The sequence below is a fragment of the Rhipicephalus sanguineus genome, chromosome 1 (assembly GCF_013339695.2).
Source record: "Rhipicephalus sanguineus isolate Rsan-2018 chromosome 1, BIME_Rsan_1.4, whole genome shotgun sequence".
In the NCBI taxonomy this organism is placed as follows: Eukaryota; Metazoa; Arthropoda; class Arachnida; order Ixodida; family Ixodidae; genus Rhipicephalus; species Rhipicephalus sanguineus.
Genome location: NC_051176.1, coordinates 180,419,852 through 180,442,105, shown reverse-complemented (window position 1 = coordinate 180,442,105; position 22,254 = coordinate 180,419,852). Strand labels below are relative to the sequence as shown.

The 22,254-nt window shown below is 46.1% G+C and overlaps 1 protein-coding gene across 1 annotated transcript; it reads left to right on the top strand.

Moving 5' to 3' along the window:
• The first annotated feature begins 13,851 nt into the window (after positions 1–13,851).
• Positions 13,852–16,711, top strand: LOC119403337 (THAP domain-containing protein 1-like). Its single transcript, XM_037670283.2, has 5 exons — positions 13,852–14,134; positions 14,755–14,908; positions 15,019–15,084; positions 15,407–15,472; positions 16,011–16,711. Exons 1-5 carry the CDS (start codon positions 13,973–13,975, stop codon positions 16,427–16,429), a joined length of 867 nt encoding a protein of 288 aa, XP_037526211.2. The 5' UTR covers positions 13,852–13,972; the 3' UTR covers positions 16,430–16,711.
• The last annotated feature ends 5,543 nt before the right edge of the window (positions 16,712–22,254 follow it).

Sequence of the window (22,254 nt, the reverse complement as noted above, 5' to 3'; positions counted from 1 at the left end):
ATATAAACTAGATCACCGTGGTGGGTAACCCAGCACGTTGTGCACTGCGGATGCGAGGGTGAACAAATAAATATTGTGGCTTGGTGTTTGCCATCTTCCTGCGCGAGTAAGAGAACAGGCAAGAGGTGAGGTGAGGTGACCTCGTTGTAGGGGGGATGAGGTGGCGCTGAGTGCAGGTGAGTGCAGTTATCCTCCTCTAGGTTGCCAGGTCGTGACGGCTGCTCTATCAATCCGCATGGCTTAACGCGTAGACAGTCCGGGCATCCTATCTTGCAAGTCATCTGAGGTGGGTGCAAAAACTGGGTGAGCCTTGATGGCTAGTGGCTACGTGGGCTTCGTGTGCGCTGTCCTCAGGAGCGTCTAGCGTTAGAAATATTGCCTCTATGTTTCGGAGAAGCGAAAGGCGACGCGAAGCTTTTGCTCACTTCCCCATGCGCTGTTCATGACGTCAGCGTTTTAACAGCGACTCTTCACCGTGGTCGAGTGAAACATGCTCACGTGTGCCTCTGCGCATTTGACGCTACGCTTGTTCGCTTAACTTGTAAGCGAATCGAAAATATATACGGTCGAAAAAACTGGGAACCTCACTTTCTGTAAATGTAGAATACATTACTGTCTCTAAAAAATATCTGCCTTTCAAGTGAAGTGCGACTTTTTTTTATCAGTCTACAATGTTCTTACGTATGACAGTGTGTTGTGGCTGTACATGTCTTATAGCGGCGAGATTGTTTACAATGTAAGCTTGCGCAAGGGTATACTAAACGCGCAGCGTTTCAAGTATCGATTGTTTCATTTGACTGCTGTCAGGACCCTATTGCACGCCCGGATTATACGCGGCCGCTGTTGTTTTAGCAGACAGAACTTGTATACCACACGCATTTATTGCCAAGTCATCATTCAGCGTCCACCGGAAGACTTCTCCAAGTGCAACGTCCCGACATTTATTGAATAGATGTTTTATTGCTCCTATTAAATGAGAGTAAGCCGTTTGCTCTACAACGTGCAAACATAGTATAGATTATGATCCATGTTTCAGTGGCAATGTGTCATTATAAAGCTTCAGGAAAACATCCGATGCAAGAAATGTAATGTTTTTGACATATTTCCTTTCATTGCTTCCTGGTTTCACTTGGTAAATGTACTAAGCAATATGGCCAATTTTGTGTACTTCAGCACATTTCGGAGGTACACAAGAAAGAAATTTCCAGTAAGGACGATTTAGCTTCGCTGAGGTAGCGACCACTCGGCACAAAAACAGAATGCCCTTATTGAAGACACAGAGAAGGATGACCGTGATATGCAGCATGACGGTGGAAAGGGGGGGGGGATCTTCAGTCGTGTGTTCTTTGAGAATAGTGAATATAGAAAATTAGATTCGCGAAGCAGGTAATTCCACATTATTATGTTGTTTCAGCACAGTATAGGCGCCGTCCCGCTGACGGAACCGCTGAGCGAGAGGTCGGCTTTGGAACTTGTAGGATGTAGTTCAGCACAGCTTACTCCATGGATGAGACCGTGGCAAGGTTAGCGCCACCAGACGGTGCGCTTTTTTCGTTTCCCCTCTTGGCCGACGCGTGTCACGATTTACTGGTCAAGCGAGACGTGTGGAGACGCGAATTTTCAAGACTTCGAATATCCGCTACTCGTCGAGGTACCTTGCTCACATTCGAGGCGTAAAGACTGACCTTGGAAACATAACGCTCTGTGCGACAATGAAGCCGGTGACTGATTTTATGTGTCACAAATAAAAAACCTGAAACCCTCGTCACACATTCTAAGGTGGTGTCCTCAGATTATAAATGGCATAAACGCGTTGTGAAGTGCTTCTGCGAACACACTCATAATATAAAAACGTTGATTCCACGGGACTCTTTTCAGCGCATGTTGCTCGTTCACAAAAACAAAAAGCGTCGTGGTTCATAGTTTTTCTTTGCTTTTTGTTTAATAATGCGGGCCCACTTTCACCAAATCAGTTTATACGCCAGAACGCTTTGTAAGGAGAAACGAGCGCCAATCTTGATTGCGCATATATTAGCGAGGACCGCCAACCAATGGGAAGTAGCGCTTGAGAAAGAAAAGCTGAGTGAATTCCGCGACTGTTCTTCCGCATAAGAGGGTTATGCCCTCCGGTGGGGAGTTCATTGCGGTTTAGAGAGCGACAGGGAGAAAAAAAAAAAAAGCAGCAAACTTAATTGCGTTTGGTGCCGCTTGGTTGCTCAACGTTCAAGGAAGTAAAAAGTAGGGCATGAAGACAAAGGCACGAAGTCTGAGGTCTAGGCGCACCTCCGCAGAGGGAAGTTGACTGGCGTAAATAGGCTGGCTAGTGGCGCCTAGTTTTCTCTAAAGAACCATAGTCATACTCAATAATTCATTCTCTGTATGGCTGTAGAAAACTAAAACTGGGGTCTCTCAATCAGTTCCCCGTTTTATCGTTCGTGAATTGGAGTGATTTAAGACTATCTCGTCCACTTCAAGAATGAGTGACCAACCATACAATGTTACAAATTGTCTAAGTCGCGCAGTATGTGTGACATTAAGAAATGCGATCGGCCGAAAGCTGCTGCGCGGATAACGCCACTCTTATATGAGAAATTTCCAGGTTCATTTGCATGTGTGTAAGTTTATTTTCTGCCACAGAAGTTCGGAAATTCTGTGGTGCGGATTTGCTTTATTGCGCGATAGGGTAGGAAAATAACACCAGCGTAGAGCGGTACAGCAGCACATGACGTCACAGGGAACTCGTTCGTCTGCTACTGTGGAATAAGCATACTTCAGCTACTGAAAGGATCAGCTATCCTGAAAGCATAGGGAAGAAAACATAAAATACGATAAAAAATATTATGAAGAGAAAAGTGACCAAAGAAATATAAAATATGGGATAGTCTCAGGCAAAACAACAACAAAAAAAGGAATAATACGACAACAAACCAAAGTGATACAATACTTAATTGACAAGACGCAACCCGCCATGGTGGTCTAGTGCTTATGGTGCTCGACTGCTGACCCGCAGGTCGCGGGGATCGAATCCTGGCTGCGGCGGCCGCATTTTCGATGGAGATGAAAACACTTGACGCTCGCGTGCTTAGGTTTAAGTGCACGTTAAAGAACCCCATGTGGTCGAAAATTCCGGAGCTCTCCACTGCGGCGTCTCTCATAATAATATCGTGGGTTTGGGACGTTAACCAACCTCCCCCCCCCCCCCCACTTCGCAAAAAAAAAAAATTATTATTGACAAGACGCTGGCATGTAGCCTAGCTGCGCTCAATATTTCATCCAACTTCATCACCAGTGAATACGTTCTGCGCTAGTGATCACGGGTTAAAGGATGGAAACTGGAAGTAAAGGTAATCACGGGGATGCATAATTTATCCGAGCCAGGCAGCATGCAGCAGACACTTGTACAATCGTAGCACTTCCATAATTTTCGCCGCCACAATGCTTTGAGCCTTACCAAGCCTCCGCCGCATTTTATTTAAACTTCACTTCATTATCCTTTTAAAGGCTAATGACGACAAAATGTACGCCATTTTACCTAAACTGAGATAAGGTTAGGAGTTCTACTATGCAAAGCCATAGTAGCGTTAGTAGTTGCTTAATATCTTTTAAGTAGCTTTAACTAGTCACTGACGCAATGACGCAGGTATAGGTGGTGGTAAGCACGTCTACATGACACAATCTAAGGCCACGTATCGCGCTATCCCTGTCATGGGCGTCCATCGCATCGCTCGGTGAATATCTGATGTGGCGAGCAGTGGAGAGGACTTCCTATCGACGTTCTGCAAAGCTGCGCAATTGTTGTCGAACGACAATGGCGGCGTAAATTCGAGTTTCGATATCAGAAGCGTCAGTCTTTGCAAACTCTCATTATTGCTTACTTTTGCATATTCCAAATCTTGAAAACTTCGTCGTGGTTACTGCTACATCAAACCTACCTTGAAAGCAGAAATGCCTTGTTCAAAGGTAGGGATAACCGTATGAGGGCTACCAATGTAATATATTACGCAGTAACCTCATTGCATTCATATTAGCGCTGTTCCAGAAAAAGCTCAAATCAAGATGCTGAAAGCTTACCGAGACTTCAGCTTTCAAGTCGCCCACATGCTATCAGCTCATGACTTGTGAGCTTAAGTAATGCCTCTGGCTTGCGTTTTTAGACACTCCAAGGAAATTATTAGTTTCACCGAGTGTAATACTATGCGGACCACAGTTTCTTTATTACCGCGATTGCACAAATAGCGACGTATGTTCCCATGTGCGGCCAATCACTGGACCCAGCCGACGCGTAGAGGAAATTAATTCACTGCGAGTTCAAATGAAATCGGCGAACTGAAGCTGCATTTCCATAAAGTTTGATCTCCGGTAGAACTTTTTCTTGGCCTAGTTGGTGTGTGTCTGAAAGCATATTTTCCGCCCGTGTCGTCGTCCTCGTCTTCTGATCTCCGGCGTTTCGAATCACTCAGCCGCCGTGGCATGCGCGAGCGCTTCACCTCCAGAGCGGCTGTATTTGTCTACCGCTCTGTTATATTGTCATTTTCTTTTGCGAAAACACCCTTGGTATCTTCGAGGCCCACATTATAATTTATCGTTCAAATCGGCGTTCAAATAAAGCTTTCTAATTAACCCTGTAGAGTTCATTTCTCGCGCAAATTAGCCTTGAAGCTTTGCCAATTTTTCATCGAATCCAGTAAATGTACGCTTGTGCCCAGTTCGGAACAAAATTTCGACTGCGCGTTTAAAAAAAAGTAACGGCAAGAGAGCTAGCATACAGATTAAGTTATGTGCTCGTTAGGCAAAAGAGCGTATTTCTATGTTTCCCCGTTATTTACCCGCTTGATTATTCATTAGGGAGAAACAAGGCTCCCTCTATTACTACGGATGTATCCAGTTCATGGCCACGATACCACTGATGCTTGTTAATGTCCCAAATGTAACCATGATGAGCGAGAGTTTTAAAATATAACTTGCTGTCAGAGAACGCAGTAGCATTTGCAGCTCGCCGTCACTTGCATACTTGTCGGATTTTACTCAGTCCCTCCAGTATAAAGTGATTACCAACTTAGACAATTCTTTCGTTTTTTCTACAGATTTTCAGTTTGCTAGTGCGAGACTCTAAGCAAAGGCAGCTACAATATCTTCTGTTACTGTTGAACATGTTTGAAACGTGCCTGGAAACAGATGTAAAGTGTGAGTATGTAGATATACGTACCGAATAAACTAAACAGGCTGTGATGACGAACATTTAGATAAGCAAACTTTCTCAGCAACCTCTCTTTATTCGACTTTATGAAATGCATCTGCGTAAGTGTCGTCGCATTGAACCAGAACATGATGAGAAATGCCCGATCTCCTCCGACATGAGAGCAGCCAGCGGCGAGCCGGGGGCCCCAGAGGGTCCTCCCCGGCTAGTCCTTCAGGACTTCATTAAAGTTCTTTGTCTGTCCGTCTGGTGAGAAATGCAAGTACGGAGTCCAATATATTTAGCAAAGTTACGAGTACAGAACCGGTTCGCAAGCCTTGTGAATGAATCAACCGAAACCTTCAGAAATTCCTAATATTTTGATGCTGAGATTTTTTTATCATTTTCCAGTACTCTGTTTATATTTTTCCCATAAACGGTACAGAGCATCGTGCCATGAGTCATAGTAACGTTGCAGTGAACTCGCATAGAATCTTCTGAGAACTTGCCCATCCGAAGGAGACTTAATACAGGCCGATTTTTCTGTCTGCAACAACACTGGTGCACACGACCCCTTTTTACTCTACAACATGCAGCCGAAATTCAACACGTACAGAAAATCAAACTCCATACTGCGTGTGTAAGAATGTGAAGTAGTTCAGCTTGCCTATTGGCACGCCTTTCCTTTGTAAACCACCGGTGAAGTGTGTCGACTGCCCATGCTTGTTAAACAGATGCTTGTGTCTTGCAGACGAGCCCTGCTGTTGCCTTTTTAAGCAATTTTATATGCTTTGAAACCACGTATTGTTAGTAACACATTTAGTTCTGGACATTTTTCGCGCGCGAATATAACTTTATTAAACGGCGAAGGTTATGGCGTAATGAAATTTCTATGTGCATTCCACATTGTGCCTGGCATCGGGGTTCTGCTTTGCGCAGATTTAAAAAGACAAGTATGAAAGGTTGTTTTCTTTAAAATAAAAAAAACGTAAAATCGACTCGCTTCCTTTCTAAGACATTACGATGATGATGACACCAACTATTGCACTGAAGTGTAGATAGATGTGAGACATTGTGTGCTTCCATTCGTAAGGATTACGTAAAGCAGTAAAGCCTCACAAAACTAAACGCAGCATCAGGCTTATCTTTAATATTGAAGGCATCAATAATATGCCGAAGGTAGCGATCATTGGTCTTACCGACTGGAACTATAGATATTTCAGAAATGAACTTCTCGATAACGTCCAGTTCTCTATTTCAAGGTGTGTGTTTATTTGCCTGCCAGAACTACGCTTCTCATAGATATCAACCGTTCCCTCGGAACCCTCCCCCCGGTGTATGCGCATGGGCTACGCTCCGCGGTAATGCGTGGGATCGTTAACCGCCGCGAGAGTGCCTTAAAGAGGCCGCTGCCAAGCCGCCGAAGTCCCCCTGAGGAAGGAACCGAGCTGGTTCCGAAACGTCGGGTTCTTACGTGTTTTTGTAACTTTGGTTGGAGAATAAATAATAGTTATCTCAGTTTACTTACCCAACCAGACAGACTTCTGTCTGATGTTTACCTTCAATTCAATCAGCCAGGACTTTGGCCGCGATACCATGCAGCTAGTCAAGCGCTACATACGCATCAAGGAGGGAATATCAGTCTTCAAAACTCATCTGGACTTCAATCGCACCTGCAAAGATACGAAAGTCGTCCCTCAAAGCCTACGCCTGAAACGCCCTGTCTCGACCCCCGAAGGTATGGAAATCGTCATGAGAGCAGAACAACGGCTGGTCAATGGCCGCCTGCACGAAATCAACGCCTCTCTACGGAAAAAGGAATTGGACCTGTTCTTGGCCAAGCGTAAACTTGAGCACCGCATCCCTGGATTGATGCCTCCGATCGACGCATTCGCGGACTCCGTGGCGGTGTCGTCTGAAGACAGGCATCGGACCACGCAGGATAGGAAACTTTCTCACCTGTTGGACCGGGGTTCGCCCCAAGGCAACCCAAATCCCAGGTTTGTCACCAATTTGTCATCCCGCCCACTCACTAATCGGGAAACTTCTGTTCTGGCAAAGGGACACGGGTATAACGTGTCAACGACGCCCCGTTTATCGAAAGTCGTCGCAGCTGTAGAGGAAGCCGTCCAGAATGTGAGGCCAAGCGCCAGAGAAGAAATTAGGCTAAAATCAATTGGAATCCTTTCGAAATTGCCGTCACAAGGGAAAAAGAACTTGACCGCAGAGGAGAGCAAAGCACTTCGGGAACTCCGACAAGATCAAAGCATTGTCATCCTCCCCGCCGACAAGGGCAACTCAACGGTGCTGTTGGACAGCCGGGAGGGACTATGACCGGAAGATTTCGGCTCTATTAGAGGGTGACGCATATACGCAGCTAAAAAAGGATCCGACAAAGCAAACTCAGACTCAGCTAAACAAGCTACTCTCCCAAATTTTCAAGCACCACCCACAATTAAAAGCACTCTACCTAAGTCTAATCTGCCGCAACGACTCCGAACCGGGTTTCTACGGTCTACCCAAAATTCACAAGCCTGGCGCCCCCCTCCGACCGATCGTCGACTTCACTTCCTCTCCATGCCGAGCCCTTTCAAGCTTCCTGCACCGAATCATCGCCCCTCTCACCCGGAAGACCCCAACTCTTGTCCGCGACTCCAGCCACTTCGTGCAGCTAGCATCAGAGGTGAGCATCGACGGAGACGAGAGCCTGGTCTCGTTCGACGTCGTATATTTGTTCACCAATGTGCCGGTACCCTTATCTGAATCCTGTGCCCGTGCTGCTCTTGAGGGTGACTATGGCTTGAGTCAAAGGACCCCGCTCACTATTGACGAACTCTGCCGCCTACTGGAATTCTGCCTGTCCAGCACGTATTTTTCCTACAAAGGAACTATTTTCAGGCAAAACAGTGGAACCGCAATGGGAGCCTCCATCTCTGTCACAATGGCAAACCTGACCATGGATCATATAGAAAGGAAAGCACTTGGCTCCTTCTCGCCGCGACCCAAGCTCTTTCTTCGCTACGTGGACGATTGCTTTTGTGTCGTGAAGACATCTGAAATTGAAAACTTCAGACTGCACCTAAATTCCGTTCACCCAGCCATACAGTTCACGGTCGAGTGTAAACGCGACCGCACCCTCCCCTTTCTCGACGTCCAGGTGGCAAGAAGGGGCAGTGACTCGGAGTTCTCCGTTTACAGGAAGCCGACGCACACCGGCCGATACCTTCAATACGATTCGTCCCATCCCTCCATCCACAAGGCCTCCGTTGTGTCCACATTACTTCAGAGAGCCAAAAAGATATGTTCCACTGACACGGAACGCCGGAAAGAAGAGGCCCGCGTAATTGCGGGCCTCAGAAAAAACGGTTATCCGAGAAATTTCATTCGATCCGTCGCCCGCCGCGCAGAGCAAAAGAGGTTACGCGACTCCCAGCCAGCATTGACGAACAGCTCTCCAAAACGCGTGTCGGTCCCATACGTCCAGGGAGCCAGCGAGGCGTTGGCCCGGATTTTCAGAAAAGAAGGTGTGCACATCGCGCACGTGCCTTCATGCACGCTGGGCCGCTTCCTTCCCCGCCCGAAAGACCGACCAACAAAGGACAGGGCGCCCGGCGTCGTTTACAAAATACCGTGCGCCGATTGCCCCTCGTCATACATCGGCGAGACCAAAAACTTCCCCGAACGTATTAGGCAACACGTCAACGACGTCCGTAAACTCAACAAAGAACGCAGCGCCGTCGCCGAGCACGCGGAGACGTTTGACCACAGAACAGACTTCAACGGAACGGCCATCCTCGAAAGTGAAACCAAGTGGAGGAGGAGGTTACTACTGGAGTCGTGGCACATACAGAGGACCACTCAAAATATCAACCGTTCCCTCGGAACTCTCCCCCCGGTGTATGCGCATTGGCTACGCTCCGCGGTAATGCGTGGGATCGTTAACCGCCGCGAGAGTGCCTTAAAGAGGCCGCTGCCAAGCCGCCGCAGTCCCCCCTGAGGAAGGAACCGAGCCAGTTCCGAAACGTCGCGTTCTTACGTGTTTTCATAACTTTGGTTGGAGAATAAATAATAGTTATCTCATCCTCACCCCTGTCCTCCTTATATTTGTTTCGCTGGGATTTCTGCCCAAACGTCTTTTGTCTGTCTTCAATCGGCAACCACCTTAGTTTCCCTCTCCTATAGGCGCGTCTTGTAGAAGATAGCTAAAACGGAGTGCTCTTCGTGCCAGTAGACATTTCTATAGCAAAAAAAAAAAAAAACAGGTGTGATGCAACGAAAACCGCGGGGCTATAGGTGAGAACGCTTGCCAACGTTTTCATGATGGAACAAGCCACGTGCTGCCCCTGACGCAGCCTTCACGAAAGTGACGTAACAGAAATACGTTTGCCGCATGTTACATAAACTGCGTTGTAAGCCTCATATAGGCGTTCAAGCGCGACCGATTTCATCACGGCTGCTCGCGCTTCAAGGATTTAAGTGTTACGGCAGTGTTCATTCACATCCCTTTATCTTCGTTTCGTCATCCTGTGTAGCGCTGCTCGCGGTCATGTGGTAAATACATTGGCTTAGACTTTGACATCATGCATGCTGCGCAGGGCTGTCTGCATAGTATTTCTTTGCATTTTTTCTGCATTTGTTGCTATGACTACCGTAGCGTTTATTTTCATCATTCGTGGTCTGTTTCTATAATTCGTGTTTGCGATGTCGATGCTACACTCTGACAATAAAGGTTATTTGGGGCGTCTTTCGGCCACGCAATGATAATCGTCATCTACATTACGTGCTTTCCTTGCGTTATCACCGCGAGCCCGGCACTTCCCGGTCGCGCACGGCGTCACCTATCAGGGTGACATAGCACTCCTGATAGAAAAGTAACGAGCGCACAGTGTTCCAGAAAATAAACACAAGCAACCACATCGCGTTTACTGTTGTGTGGCCGAAAGACGTCCCAAATACTCCCGTTTGCCCTAGTGAGCAAATTTGCTTTTGAGGTTCTCTATAGGAAAAAATGTTGTGTACTCTTGTATCTTCATTGTTGGAAACAATGTTGTGTACTCTTGCATCTTCATTGTTGGAAAGAATTCTGTGTACTCTTGCATCTTCACGCGTGCGTGCGTGCGTGCGTGCGTGTGTGTGTGTGTGTGTGTGTGTGTGTGTGTGTGTGTGTGTGTGTGTGTGTGTGTGTGTGCCGCGCGCGCGCGCGCGTGTCTGCGTGCATGTTATGACACAACTTCCGCTCTGTTTCTATAACTTTAAAAAAATCGAGGCACTCCAGGTATATTTAGTAAATGCCAGCGAATCGAAACACCTAAAGGGTAAAGACAGATGCCCACGTTGGCCGAGTGATCGGATTGGAACTTCAAATCCACGCACACCCTCAAGCCAGTTCGTGCGGCGTCTTCAAAGCACACCTGCAAGGAAGTTTTCGCACCTCCGACGTGTCACTGCAGAGCAAAGGGCCATATATCATTGCCGGCATACCGGCAGACAACTGGAAAAACGCTGCTGCACTGAGAGTCATGCGTCTGCACTCGTTGTAACGTTGTTTTCTTTGTTTTTGTGACACTTCTCGTCTGAAGCTCGCCTGTATTTCTTTTTTCTATGGCGTTGTGCTCACGCGTACAGCCACCGGCATTTAATGACGTTGCTATGCTATTGTCGTTCATTTTTTTGTCCTCTGCTTCAAGTTTGCCTACAGCTATCCTGTCGCACACGCCTCCTCGTATCCTTTACAGCCGCGGGCAAACGCCCAAGTAATTAGCAGATAGAACAGTGCCGTGGAAGTTTCGGAGACGACATCGTCAGGCTTTAAATACATATCACTTGGAATCACGGGCTTTCTTTTTCTTAGTCAGCGGCTTTAGAGAACGCTAATCTCTGGCTCTACTCCTTTTGCGAAGTAATGATGTGCGCGCCCGTACTCATGCCATCAGTGTGTCATACCAAGCCTCCGAGATAAAGAGGTCCGTATATTTTGTAGTGTATGTGAGGGATTACTAACACGTGCCTAAGGAACATGGATCTGCTACTTTTGTTGCTAGCTACAAAGCTCTGACACAGTGCTTACGTTTATTTTACAGTGTTGGCTGCAGAAAGCTTGTGAATAATTATTGACGGTGTGCTTACTATTACTTGCCTTCCCCTCTGTTTAGGCCTACAATATTTCAAAACTATCAAGGTATCAATTGAGTTTCCAGCAACTTTAGTGCTGTATGTAAATTAGTGAATTTCAGCACATGTCGCATGCGACTGATCACAGTGCTGGATTAAGAATGTTGTCGCTTCCTCGTATGTCGCCTGCTTTTGTTCACATCTCGAATATGGTGGAAACATAGGCTACTGAAACGACAGCTGTTCATCCAGAACAAGCTGCCCAGAGAAAGCAAAAGATTGATAAAAATGATACTCACGATGTCATAAGAGGACACTTCGAAAATGCAGTACCCAGTGTCTCAAACCTTTTGTAATCGTGTAAACCCCAGATATTATTATTATTATTTTGTAATCGTGATCACAAGTAAAGTTTAAAAGCAGCTGTCCAGTCGATATTTAACACGATGGCTGATCCCTCGGTCATAGGAATCGGTATAACACGAAAGTGAAGCGTCTCGTCAACGAAGTAGTTCACTGTTTATAGTGCATTCGTGTATGAGAGCTTGTACAATGTCTATTGTTGTTTGGCAGATATAGCACCGCTTGATGTGGACGCAACCACGTTGACGCCTAGTGGCATATCTCCGTCCCGATGACTAAAGCCCAGGATCATAATTCAACCCCTGCGGTGTTGAAGTTGACAAGATATACCTGGACACCGCATATGGTGAATCCCGTGCAAAGATGGCATCAACAAGCGCATAGTAAACGCTGATACTCGATATGCACTCCTTCAAAGCGTCGTGAAACGCGAAAATAAACGCGACGAACGTCGTGTCTTCCGTCTAGCCTGGCCGTTAATTCTCACAGGGCGAGCGGGGAACGCAGTGCGATAGGCAGGCGAGCGTCAAAGAGCTCTTTTTCGATATGAATGGATGCTATTAGCGAGGCTTGGGCTAAAGCCACCACCTCACACGGTTTGTTAAAGCGTTGACGAAATTGCACTTCTCCTATTGGAAACGCGCCGAATGGAACGGTCGTAGCAACGGCGCGTTGCCGAAGCTAATTGCCACGGCAACGAAGTTTTTGTATTTTTTTTTTCGATCCTGGGGGCACACATGTCACCGCCCCGTTATAAAGCGGACGCTCATAGCATCCATTCATCCATCCAAGAGCACTGTGAGAGGAAAGTGTGAAAGATAAAATGTGCGTTCATGTAACCTCCGTTATGTGTTTTGCGGTAGCTCAGTGGGCTAAACGCCCACCAGCCAGCGTTGCGGGCCGAGAGGTCGTGGGTTCGACTCCTGCCAACCGGAACTATTTCTTATAGCTTTTTTAACACGAAATTGTTTTATGCCGGGGTCCACCACGGCTCCACTGACGTATTTCCGTCACGGAAATGACGTTGTAAAATATAAAGACTAACAGTGGGCAAAGAAAAAAACCAGAAGAAAAAGTTCCGTCACCGGCAATCGAACTTACGACCCCTCGCTCCGCAGCGCGCAGCGCGAAACGATTCGACCACGGACGGTACGTTCTTCACAATGCTTCACAATGGCGGTAAATCGGGCTAGTTGGTTGCTCATGATCGTAAAATAACAGCACGAAAGACGACGGACGAACATAGAGAGACAAATGAGCGCTGACTTCCAACTGGTTTATCTATGCGGAAACAGAAATATATAGCACTCACATATCACAAGAAACAGGACATTACATCATGCGCAGAAACTCCTTTTCTTTATGAAGAAGAGCTATGGAAGGAGTGCTGACGCACTGATCACCAAGCTTATCAATCAGGTCAGCTTCTATGATCTCACGCGTAATCTGTTCCTAGCTCTTAGCGACGACACTCGACTTGACAAACAACGGAACGCACCCGCAGCGAGAACAGTGATGAGCTAGATTGCCTTGCTTATATTTTTCTACATTGTACTTGTGTTCAGAAAATCGGGCAGGTGCCTAAATTCTGATTATCTGAACACAAGCACAATGTAGAAAAATATAAGCAAGGCAATCTAGCTCATTACTGTTCTCGCTGTGGGTGCGTTCCGTTGTTCGTCAAGTCGAGTGCCGTCGCTAAGAACTGGGAACAGATCACGCGTGAGATCATAGAAGCTGACCTGATTGATAAGCTTGGTGATGTGTGCGTCAGCACTCCTTCCATAGCACTTCTTCATAAACAAAAGGAGTTTCTGCGCATGATGTAATGTTCTGTTTCTTGTGATATGTGAGTGCCATATATTTCTGTTTCCACATAAATAAACCAGTTGGAAGTCAGCGCTCGTTTGTCTCTGTGTGTTCGTCCGTCGTCTTTTGCGCTGTTATTGCGCAAAAGACGACGGACAAACACACAGACACACAGACGCACAGTTTTGCGCTGTTATTTTACGATCATTCACAATGCTAACGGCGAGCTATTTATATACACCATTTGCCGGTGGCGGTACTCAGAGATCGGCGTTACAGCGTGTTTTCGTTATCACTAGCGAGATGGCGCGAAGGGCTCGAAGAGCGTAAAGTCCCTCAATAAATTCAAAAGTATCGAAAAGCTTTCATGAAGCCGACGGCGCCCGCGATAGGCTGATCTGTGACACGTGACCTTGCCCCGCCATGAAGGTTCCCGCGCCCCGGGAGGAGAGCGCTCGCTTCGCCTGTTCCGCTATGCACGTTGTGCGGTGATTTCGTTCTGGAAGGTCCGATATGCCTTGTTGCTGCGCGTTTGGGTGCCGAAACCGGACGGAAGACGGCAAGAAGTTATTTTGCATCCCGCGGGGCAAACAGAACCTAACCAGAAGAAAAGTGTGGTTGCACAGAATTGGACGGAAAGACTTCGAACCGTCGGCCACTGCACGACTATGCGAGGTAAGTAACGCGACACAAAGGCGCAAGAAAAAGCATACACGTGCATGTGCCGAGCTGCAATAGCATTTCATTCGTGCGCGCTGGTTTTTATGGCCCACATTTGTCGAGATTATTCATTCTAGTGCTTTATGAGCCCGCTGACGTAGGTCATGCAGTACGAACCTAGCATGCAAGTAAATAAAGCGAGGGAAGCGCACTAACTCGCCGACAGATATCCGCATTGTGTTGCACGCGATCAAAATTTGTCCGCCACCGTGGTATGACAGTTACTGCGGTTACGGTGCTCGGCTCCTGACCTGAAAGACGCGGTTCGATCCCGGCCTCGGCGGTCGCATTTTCGATGGAGGCGAAAATGCTAGAGGCTCGTGTACGGCGCGTATTCAGTGCACGTAATATAATCCCAGGTAGTCGCCAAATTACCGGAGCAGTCCACTACGGCGTGCCTCTTACTCATATCGTGGTTTTGGCACGTAAAACCCCAGCAATTATTATTATTGTTATAGCGATAAAAGTTGATAAATTTCGGCAGTGAGTTCTACTGTTAGACTTTTCCATCTCTGCGCGCGTTTTTAACTTCGTTTTACAAAATGTTCAGAAAGTCGTTTCCAACTCTGCTACAGGACCATTTCACCGAAGACCAGTTTGAACCGATTATTCTCAAGAATACCGGTGAAAAGAAGCTAAGGCCATTTGCGACGCCAAGCATCTTTTTGCATCGACCAGTAGCAAAGCCATGCACGCCACCCCCTAAAAGAACAAGAGTGGACAGTACTGGTATGTTCATGGTGTTCATTAGGACAAATGATCTTGAATGCTATACACAGCGTTCAAGTCAAATTTGAATATTACAATGAAAACAACTCTTGAATTATCATTTGTCCCAGATGACCCCAAAGTCAAGCAAAACACACAGGTCGATGTCGAACCCCAGCCAGTGGACACCGAGAATGGTAAGTTTCTCCCGTCTGTGAGCTCTTACCTTTCCATCAGCTGGCAAATTGCGTGCCTATGCTCTTCAACGATTTACATACGTACAGACGACATATGCCGTGCAGACAGCACAGAGATATTTAATATTTTGTAATTTACAATCTTTTTTTGTGTTGTAAAATATGGTTCCAACTTACCTTCACGTCTAATAAAGCTGTGTCTACAGCTGATCCAAGCACACAAGCAGATATTTTGTGTGGCCCAAAGTAGGTGTATTCCCCATGTGAGATACCAATGCCTCTCTACACTGCTGATTGTCACCTTGCTTTGTGCTCCATGCAGATGTTCCTGATATGCAACCAGACCCACAGATTCCTGCCCCATTCCAGCCAGAAAGTACACAGGCTGGTGAGTTAAACAGTTTTGTTCGAATTTTGTTGAGTGCCATCATTCAATGCCTCTTTTGCGCATAGCGACATACTTACGGAAGCTCACACAACCTTTCTTTCAATGCAAGTTTTCATGCTACTAGGAGGTTGAGGCCCTTTGTTTTGTAAAAAGCAATACATTATACCCGTAACAGCACCGATTTGTGTACAACTCGTGCAAAGTGAGAGAAAATGAACTGCATGAAGGCAACAAGGGAAAAGAAACATGCGGGAATGTTAGATATTCCTGTGCTTATTTAATGTTTCTGTGTTGAGTTTCCCTGCTTTCATGCAGTTCATTTGCTGTCAGCAATGCATTCTTAACAATGCTATTTAAAACTAGTGGAGATATCACACTGATACAGAATACACATACAGAGAACAGCAAACAGGCTGTTCCTTGCATGCGCTTTCTGTATCGGCGTGACTATCTTCAATATGAAGCACCACCTAGCCCCCGCTCTTGCCTGTTTAGCATTGGCAGCTGCTTTAGACCTAATTTCGGTGCACTATTGCAGGCCTGTTGATACAAGCAGCTCTGCAGAGGAGGGTGGCACAGCTTGAAACTGAACTTCAGGCGGCGCGACGGAAGCTTCAACTTGCTCAGAGGCAGCGTTTGCAGGCACTAACTGCAAATAAGCGCCTTGTCGCAGGACTAAACAAATACTTGAATGAAGACGAAGTTAAATGTCTCAAGATGGCAACAATGCAGGGGACTCGATGGACTAAGAAGACTGTTATAAAAGCTTTGAAAATGAGACTTTCCTGTGGAGCACGTGGCTATGACTCAGTCAGAGAGCTTGGACAACCTCTGCCAACAGAACGCACCCTACATCGTCACTTGGAAGGGTACAACTTCACACCAGGTTTGCTGGAGGACATCATGGAGTCTCTCGCACTGAAGGTAAGTGCACAGACAGGTGCCCATGACCCTTGACCTATCTTGTTACCATAGCACCGCTGTTTGCATCTCCTAACTAAACCTTTCCACTCCATAGGTTAGCCTCATGTCACCAGAGAAGCGGCACGTCACTTTATTGCTCGATGAGATGCAGCTTGCTCCAGGCTTAGTGTACAACCCATCCTCGGGAACAGTTCTTGGAGCCCCAACTATACCTCTTGCAGACGCAACACTGCCACCCGACTGTTTGGCCACTCATGGGCTGATATTTATGCTCGGTGGGATAACAACCCGCTGGAAGCAAACAGCTGCTTACCATTTGACTGGAAATTCATTCCATGCCAAAACAGTTAAGGATATAATCATTGTCATCATAAAAGCATGTGAGGCAATTTCCTTGAAAGTAGATGTTGTGGTGACAGACATGGGAGGGGGGAACCAAGCCGTCTGGAAACTGTTCGGTATAATTGTAGGCAAGCACAGCAAGCCTAAAACCTGGTGTCCCCACCCATGTGATGCATCTAGGCAACTTTTTTTCATGGCTGACGTTCCTCATCTCCTTAAGAACCTGAGGAGCCACTTAACTAAGGGCCAGAAGATATACTTGCCCGAAGAAGTAGTGAAAAAAGAACAATCTGCCAGGAAATGAAATATCTATCGAGCCTATAAAGAAGCTTGTCGAGATAGACAGCAGTGCAGAGCTAAAGCTAGCTCCCCACCTGAAGCCTTCTTCAGTTGACCCTAGCCATTATGATAAAATGAAGGTGGGGCCAGCATTCAGCCTTATCAACAGCGACACTGCTGCTGCAGTACGCTTGCTTGTAGATAATGGGACATTAGATAAATCAGCATTAACAACTGCATGGTTTGTTGAGATGATGTTTCGGTGGTTCAGACAAGGTAAATGTAAATGGTAGCGAAGCTTCCATAGAAGCCCATACGTTCAGAAAATGGCTGCTCATCAGCTGCTCATGGGGCTTGGCGCCATCTGTGTGAGGAGGGAACACTTCCGGCGGAACAATAAAGCGGATGTGACGCAATATCCGGTAAAAAAGTGACGTCATTTTGTTGGCACTAGCGCGAAATTTGACCTCAAAATATTTTTCCTAGGCCCCTGATCACTAAGGACTCGCGCTACAGCGAGCCGGCAAGCCCTTGGCGAATGCGCTTGAAGCCAACGCTAGCTAAACTAGTATCGACCCGTGAATAAACAGCCGTGTTTAAGTGTACCGTCGTGGAATTCGCCTTGGTTTTACCAGGAAACTTTATTCTCTGAGCTTTTATTCTGCGTTCGTGTGATCTTCCACAGCGTGAATAACGTAGGCAGCAGCGTACATCTCATATTTGCAGCGTTGCTTATTTGCTTCGCACATGCGCAGGGGACTTAAAGAGCGCATTGCATGCGTGCTTCAGTTCTAACGAGAAGAAATGACGCCTGGTCACGCCAAAATAATGATATTTCAGTTTTATTCAATGGTCACAATAAAGCAATTTAACACACCCTACACAATGAGCAACAAATGTCATAAGTACAAAAGGTGCGTACACTACGTGCACTATGTTTTGCCTTTTGTTCCGATAAATTAACCTTACGTGTAACATATCAAGACATGCGAATTGTAGCGATCGTAGCGCGACAGATAACTTAGCGATCTGCTCACCGATAACCGGAAATATAGTAGGCACCGCATGTTCACGAAGGAAACCGGGCAGCAGGAATACTGATCTATGAAAATCCAGCAAGCACACTACTCCGAACCGTTGCCCCGGTGTCTTATCTAGAAGAGAGGGCTCGCCAGGCGTACGCGTGTTGCTATTGCATCCTTGGAACACCACATCGTTTCCGCTAGTACCGAGGAAAGCGTTCGGCGTGAAATGTTAGCCGCCTCGTGCCGTTGTCCGTTGAACACCGTAGCCAACACGTTCACCAATGATGAAACGCACATCGCAACTTCGCGCACACAAAAATCAAATTCTCACCACAATAATTCACAGCACGCATGCAAGTGCGAAACACCAGCACACCTGAGGGGGTGTGTCGCCGCAGGACGAACTTTACGCGCGCCTTTCCGAACACTACAAGGACTGCGTCGCAGAGCAATGGCATGTGTCATTCTTTAGAGGGCGCTAATAAGAAGATTTTTGATAATGCATATACATTTTCATGAATTCTTTGTACACTGGATCTAAATAAATGTTATTCTGAAATAAATCTCGGTCATAAAATATAAATATTATTTTGTTGTTGAATGAAATTAGGTTTTTTGTTATTAGTGTTTGTTCCCACCACACCTAGTCGCGCTTCAATCGCTACTCCCATAACTCCCCATGCTGATGTCGCTGACAATAGGATCTGAACCGCTTTTCGCCCGAAGCTTCGCGACCTATTTGGATAGACCTTGGTTCAGACTCATGACTTCCAGAACAACAAAACTGGCTTTCAGCCATTTTGATGAGGTTGAATATGGAAAATCCCTTCAGTTTCTTGAAGAAACAATTGCACTTTTTGAAAAAATATGTATTAGGGATGAAAAAAAAGCCACCTGGAAACCAGTGCAGACTGGCGTTATCCTAGCGACAACATCAGTGTTGCTACTGTAGGCACTGTTTCTTGAAAAGTACAACTTTAAGTTTCTGCTCCTGAGCAGGTTCGGCCAAGATGCCCTAGAGAATCTTTTCTCTAAACTAAGGTGTAAAAACCCGGTGCCTCGTGTACTTCAATTCAAGTTTTCGCTTCGAGCTGCTACGATGGCCCAGTTTCTGAGGCCAAGTAAGGGCGGCAGCTACACTGAAGAAGACTGCTTTCTCTTGACTGGCATGGCTGATGACAACAAACCAAATGAAAGCAAAATGTATGTTGTTCGTCCGTCTGACCTCCTTGATATTCAGGACTTAGAACATGAATCCTTGGAGTACCTTGCTGGTTATGTTGTTGCACAAGTGAAGAAGGCAAACTCCTGTCAAGCCTGTGTTGAAGCGATCACAAGCTCAGCCGAGGGCAACAAGCTCACAATGCTTAAGTGCTACAACAAAGAGAAGCCGGCATTGACAGTCCCATCACCAGCTGTCTTGCAGTTAATAGAGACTGCTGAAAATTATGTGCGCCTAAATGAAGATGCATTGCTTGCAAACAGAGTTTCTGCATCTAAACTTCAGAGTACCATTCAAAGTTCCCTGTACATGGGCAATTGCTTTCCTACATGCCACTGCATATCGGACAAACTCCTTGCCACGTTTTTAAGAACTAGAATTTCAATTCTCGTGAAAAAGAAAAACCATCTCCTTATGACAAAAATTCAAAGCTCACAGAAGTGTGGTAGCCGAAGCATTGGAATGCATGTTGCTGCAGATAGCATTAGGTAGTACTGGTAGAAAAGTTTGTGTAAAATGTATGGTGTCTCTTGTACTACTGTAAGTGTGGCTGTTCTTTGTTTTTTATTTTAATAGTTATTTAAGCTACCTTTACTGTTCAGTGCCAGCATCATGTGATGCCCTTTTGTTCACTTGGAAGCACATCCTAAGTGTATTTTGTGCATTGCATGTGTAATTAAATATACAAGTACCTGCATTACCCTGTACTTTGCAATGTGGGTGGCATGTGCCGCAGCTTTTGTCTGCAAGCATAACCTTACGTAGTTGTTGTACTACTTAGTGTCGTTATATTTTTGTGCTGCATGTGTATATGGATGGATGGATGAAAAACTTTGTTCAGCTCCTGCAAGGCGGCATGTGTATATGCCCAGCCATTATGGTATATAAGTGGTAGTTGCTGTTACTGTACTACTCGTGTAGTGATAATTATGCGGTATTACGAAACTTTGTTTTTGTTTGTGTATCATTCGGGCTCTCGTTTTAAACGAATAATACTCTAGTTCCTACATTATGATCTGTTCTAAATTTCATATTGTTCTGCACGCCTTGTGTATTTCTTGTATTGTGTTATTCACATTGTATTGCTGGTCCGATCTAAAGTATGGCATTTGGACTGGCTGTATGTTCTTAAATAAATAAATAAATACCACATTGCCACTGCCACTGGCCATCACTGTATTTCCTGAATTGTGTTATTCCCACTGTATCGCTGACCCTTGCATAAAGTATGGCATTCGGACTAACTGTATGTTCTAAAATACATAAATAAATACAACATAGCCACAGCTACTGGCCATCACTGCATTTCCTGTATGTATCGCTCACCGCTGCCTTAAGTATGGCATTCTGACAGGCAGTATCTTCCTAAATAAATAAATAAATCAATACCACATAGCCACAGCTACTGGCCATCACTGCATTTCCTGTATGTATCGCTCACCGCTGCCTTAAGAATGGCATTCTGACAGGCAGTATCTTCCTAAATAAATAAATAAATCAATACCACATAGCCACAGCTACTGGCCACCAAATAATGAAACTATATCAAGGTATGTTACATACACTTGTCTAGTCAGTTACACTTAAATTACCCTCACACTTGGATACTAACCGAAATGTCTCGGGTAAGCAGCAATGCCTGTTTACTGATGAAAAGCACCGAGCTGCGAACTAACATAAGAAAACATCACAAGCGATATAAGATTGCCAGCAAAATAAAGTGCAGTAATAACTTGGCCAATTTGCGGGCGTTTCATTTTAGGATCTTTAATTCTTGAGAAGCTTGTGCGCTTCAGGGAGCCACAAAGGCAAATCGAAAAAGCATAAACACACCATTAAAAATCCACGCGGTGATTCAAGGTTACGTAGCGACGTTGCTCATATCAGGAATACAACCGCACACGCACACACAAGAAGCCTTGGCGAAGAAATTAACTACACCATGGTGTTCCGTGCGGTTAGGTCGCGTTTGCAACACGAACAAATTCGAGAATCGGCCAGGACGTGATCAATAACGCCGCTTTGGAATGTCACGACACTTGCGTTGACTCGTAGCACAGAATAGCAATACACACCCGAGTGGTCAGGCAATCGCCGCACGCGAAGACTGTTGGCGCACTCGTTTCCACTAAATTTTAGTTTCCACACACGTGCGCAGGATGTTTATTTTCAGGGAAGATCGCGTTTCAGCAACGCCATGTCGAAATTGTTTCGGTCCGGATGGCTGTCAGTCTTCTTATTTGGATGCATTCTTCGACCGACGTGACCGCTATATGTACACAACACACTTACGAGCAAGAAAGGCGTAGAGCAATGGGATTAAGCGCACGCAATATTTCCAAGGTACGGCCAACACAGCGACTATCTCTTCTAGTTCACTATAACAGCGACCAAGGCAGGCGCCATGGGAGCCATGGGCGGGCGCGGATAAACTCGCCTCGCGTTGTCTTCGGTCCCGGCTCGTCGTTGTTTACCGTCAAGGGCTTCGACTATTTTGTGATATGAAAGCGAATCAACACGACTCCGTTTCTTTCTTAACTATATGCAGCTAATTTAGATTGCAAAATGCAATGTAATACGAGCGCGAATAAACGAGATGTAAACATGCCGAATGTAGGCGATGAAACATTTTTTCCGCTCTCTTTTTCAATGTTTATTTGAAATAAAGGCACAGCTTTAGCATTTTGGGGCCTTATTTCGGCCTTCATCACAGTCAGGCATCAGTAGCTTTTATTTCCTAGCATGTGCAGATATATTTCCACCAGCTGAATGCCGTGCTTTAACCTGGGCGTCGTCTGCTACAGGAACTTTCTAGGTGGCGCGCGCGGCAGATGTCGCTACCTTAAAAATTATGGAGGGACCTTAGAAGAGCGTAGAAGAGCGCACTTGAAAGGTCGTCGCCGTTGCGACGAGCGCCCGCGTCTACAGGGCGTGGTCGCTCGTGCGTGCGCTTACCTCGTGATCGCGGTGGTTTGTGCGTCTCGCGTTAC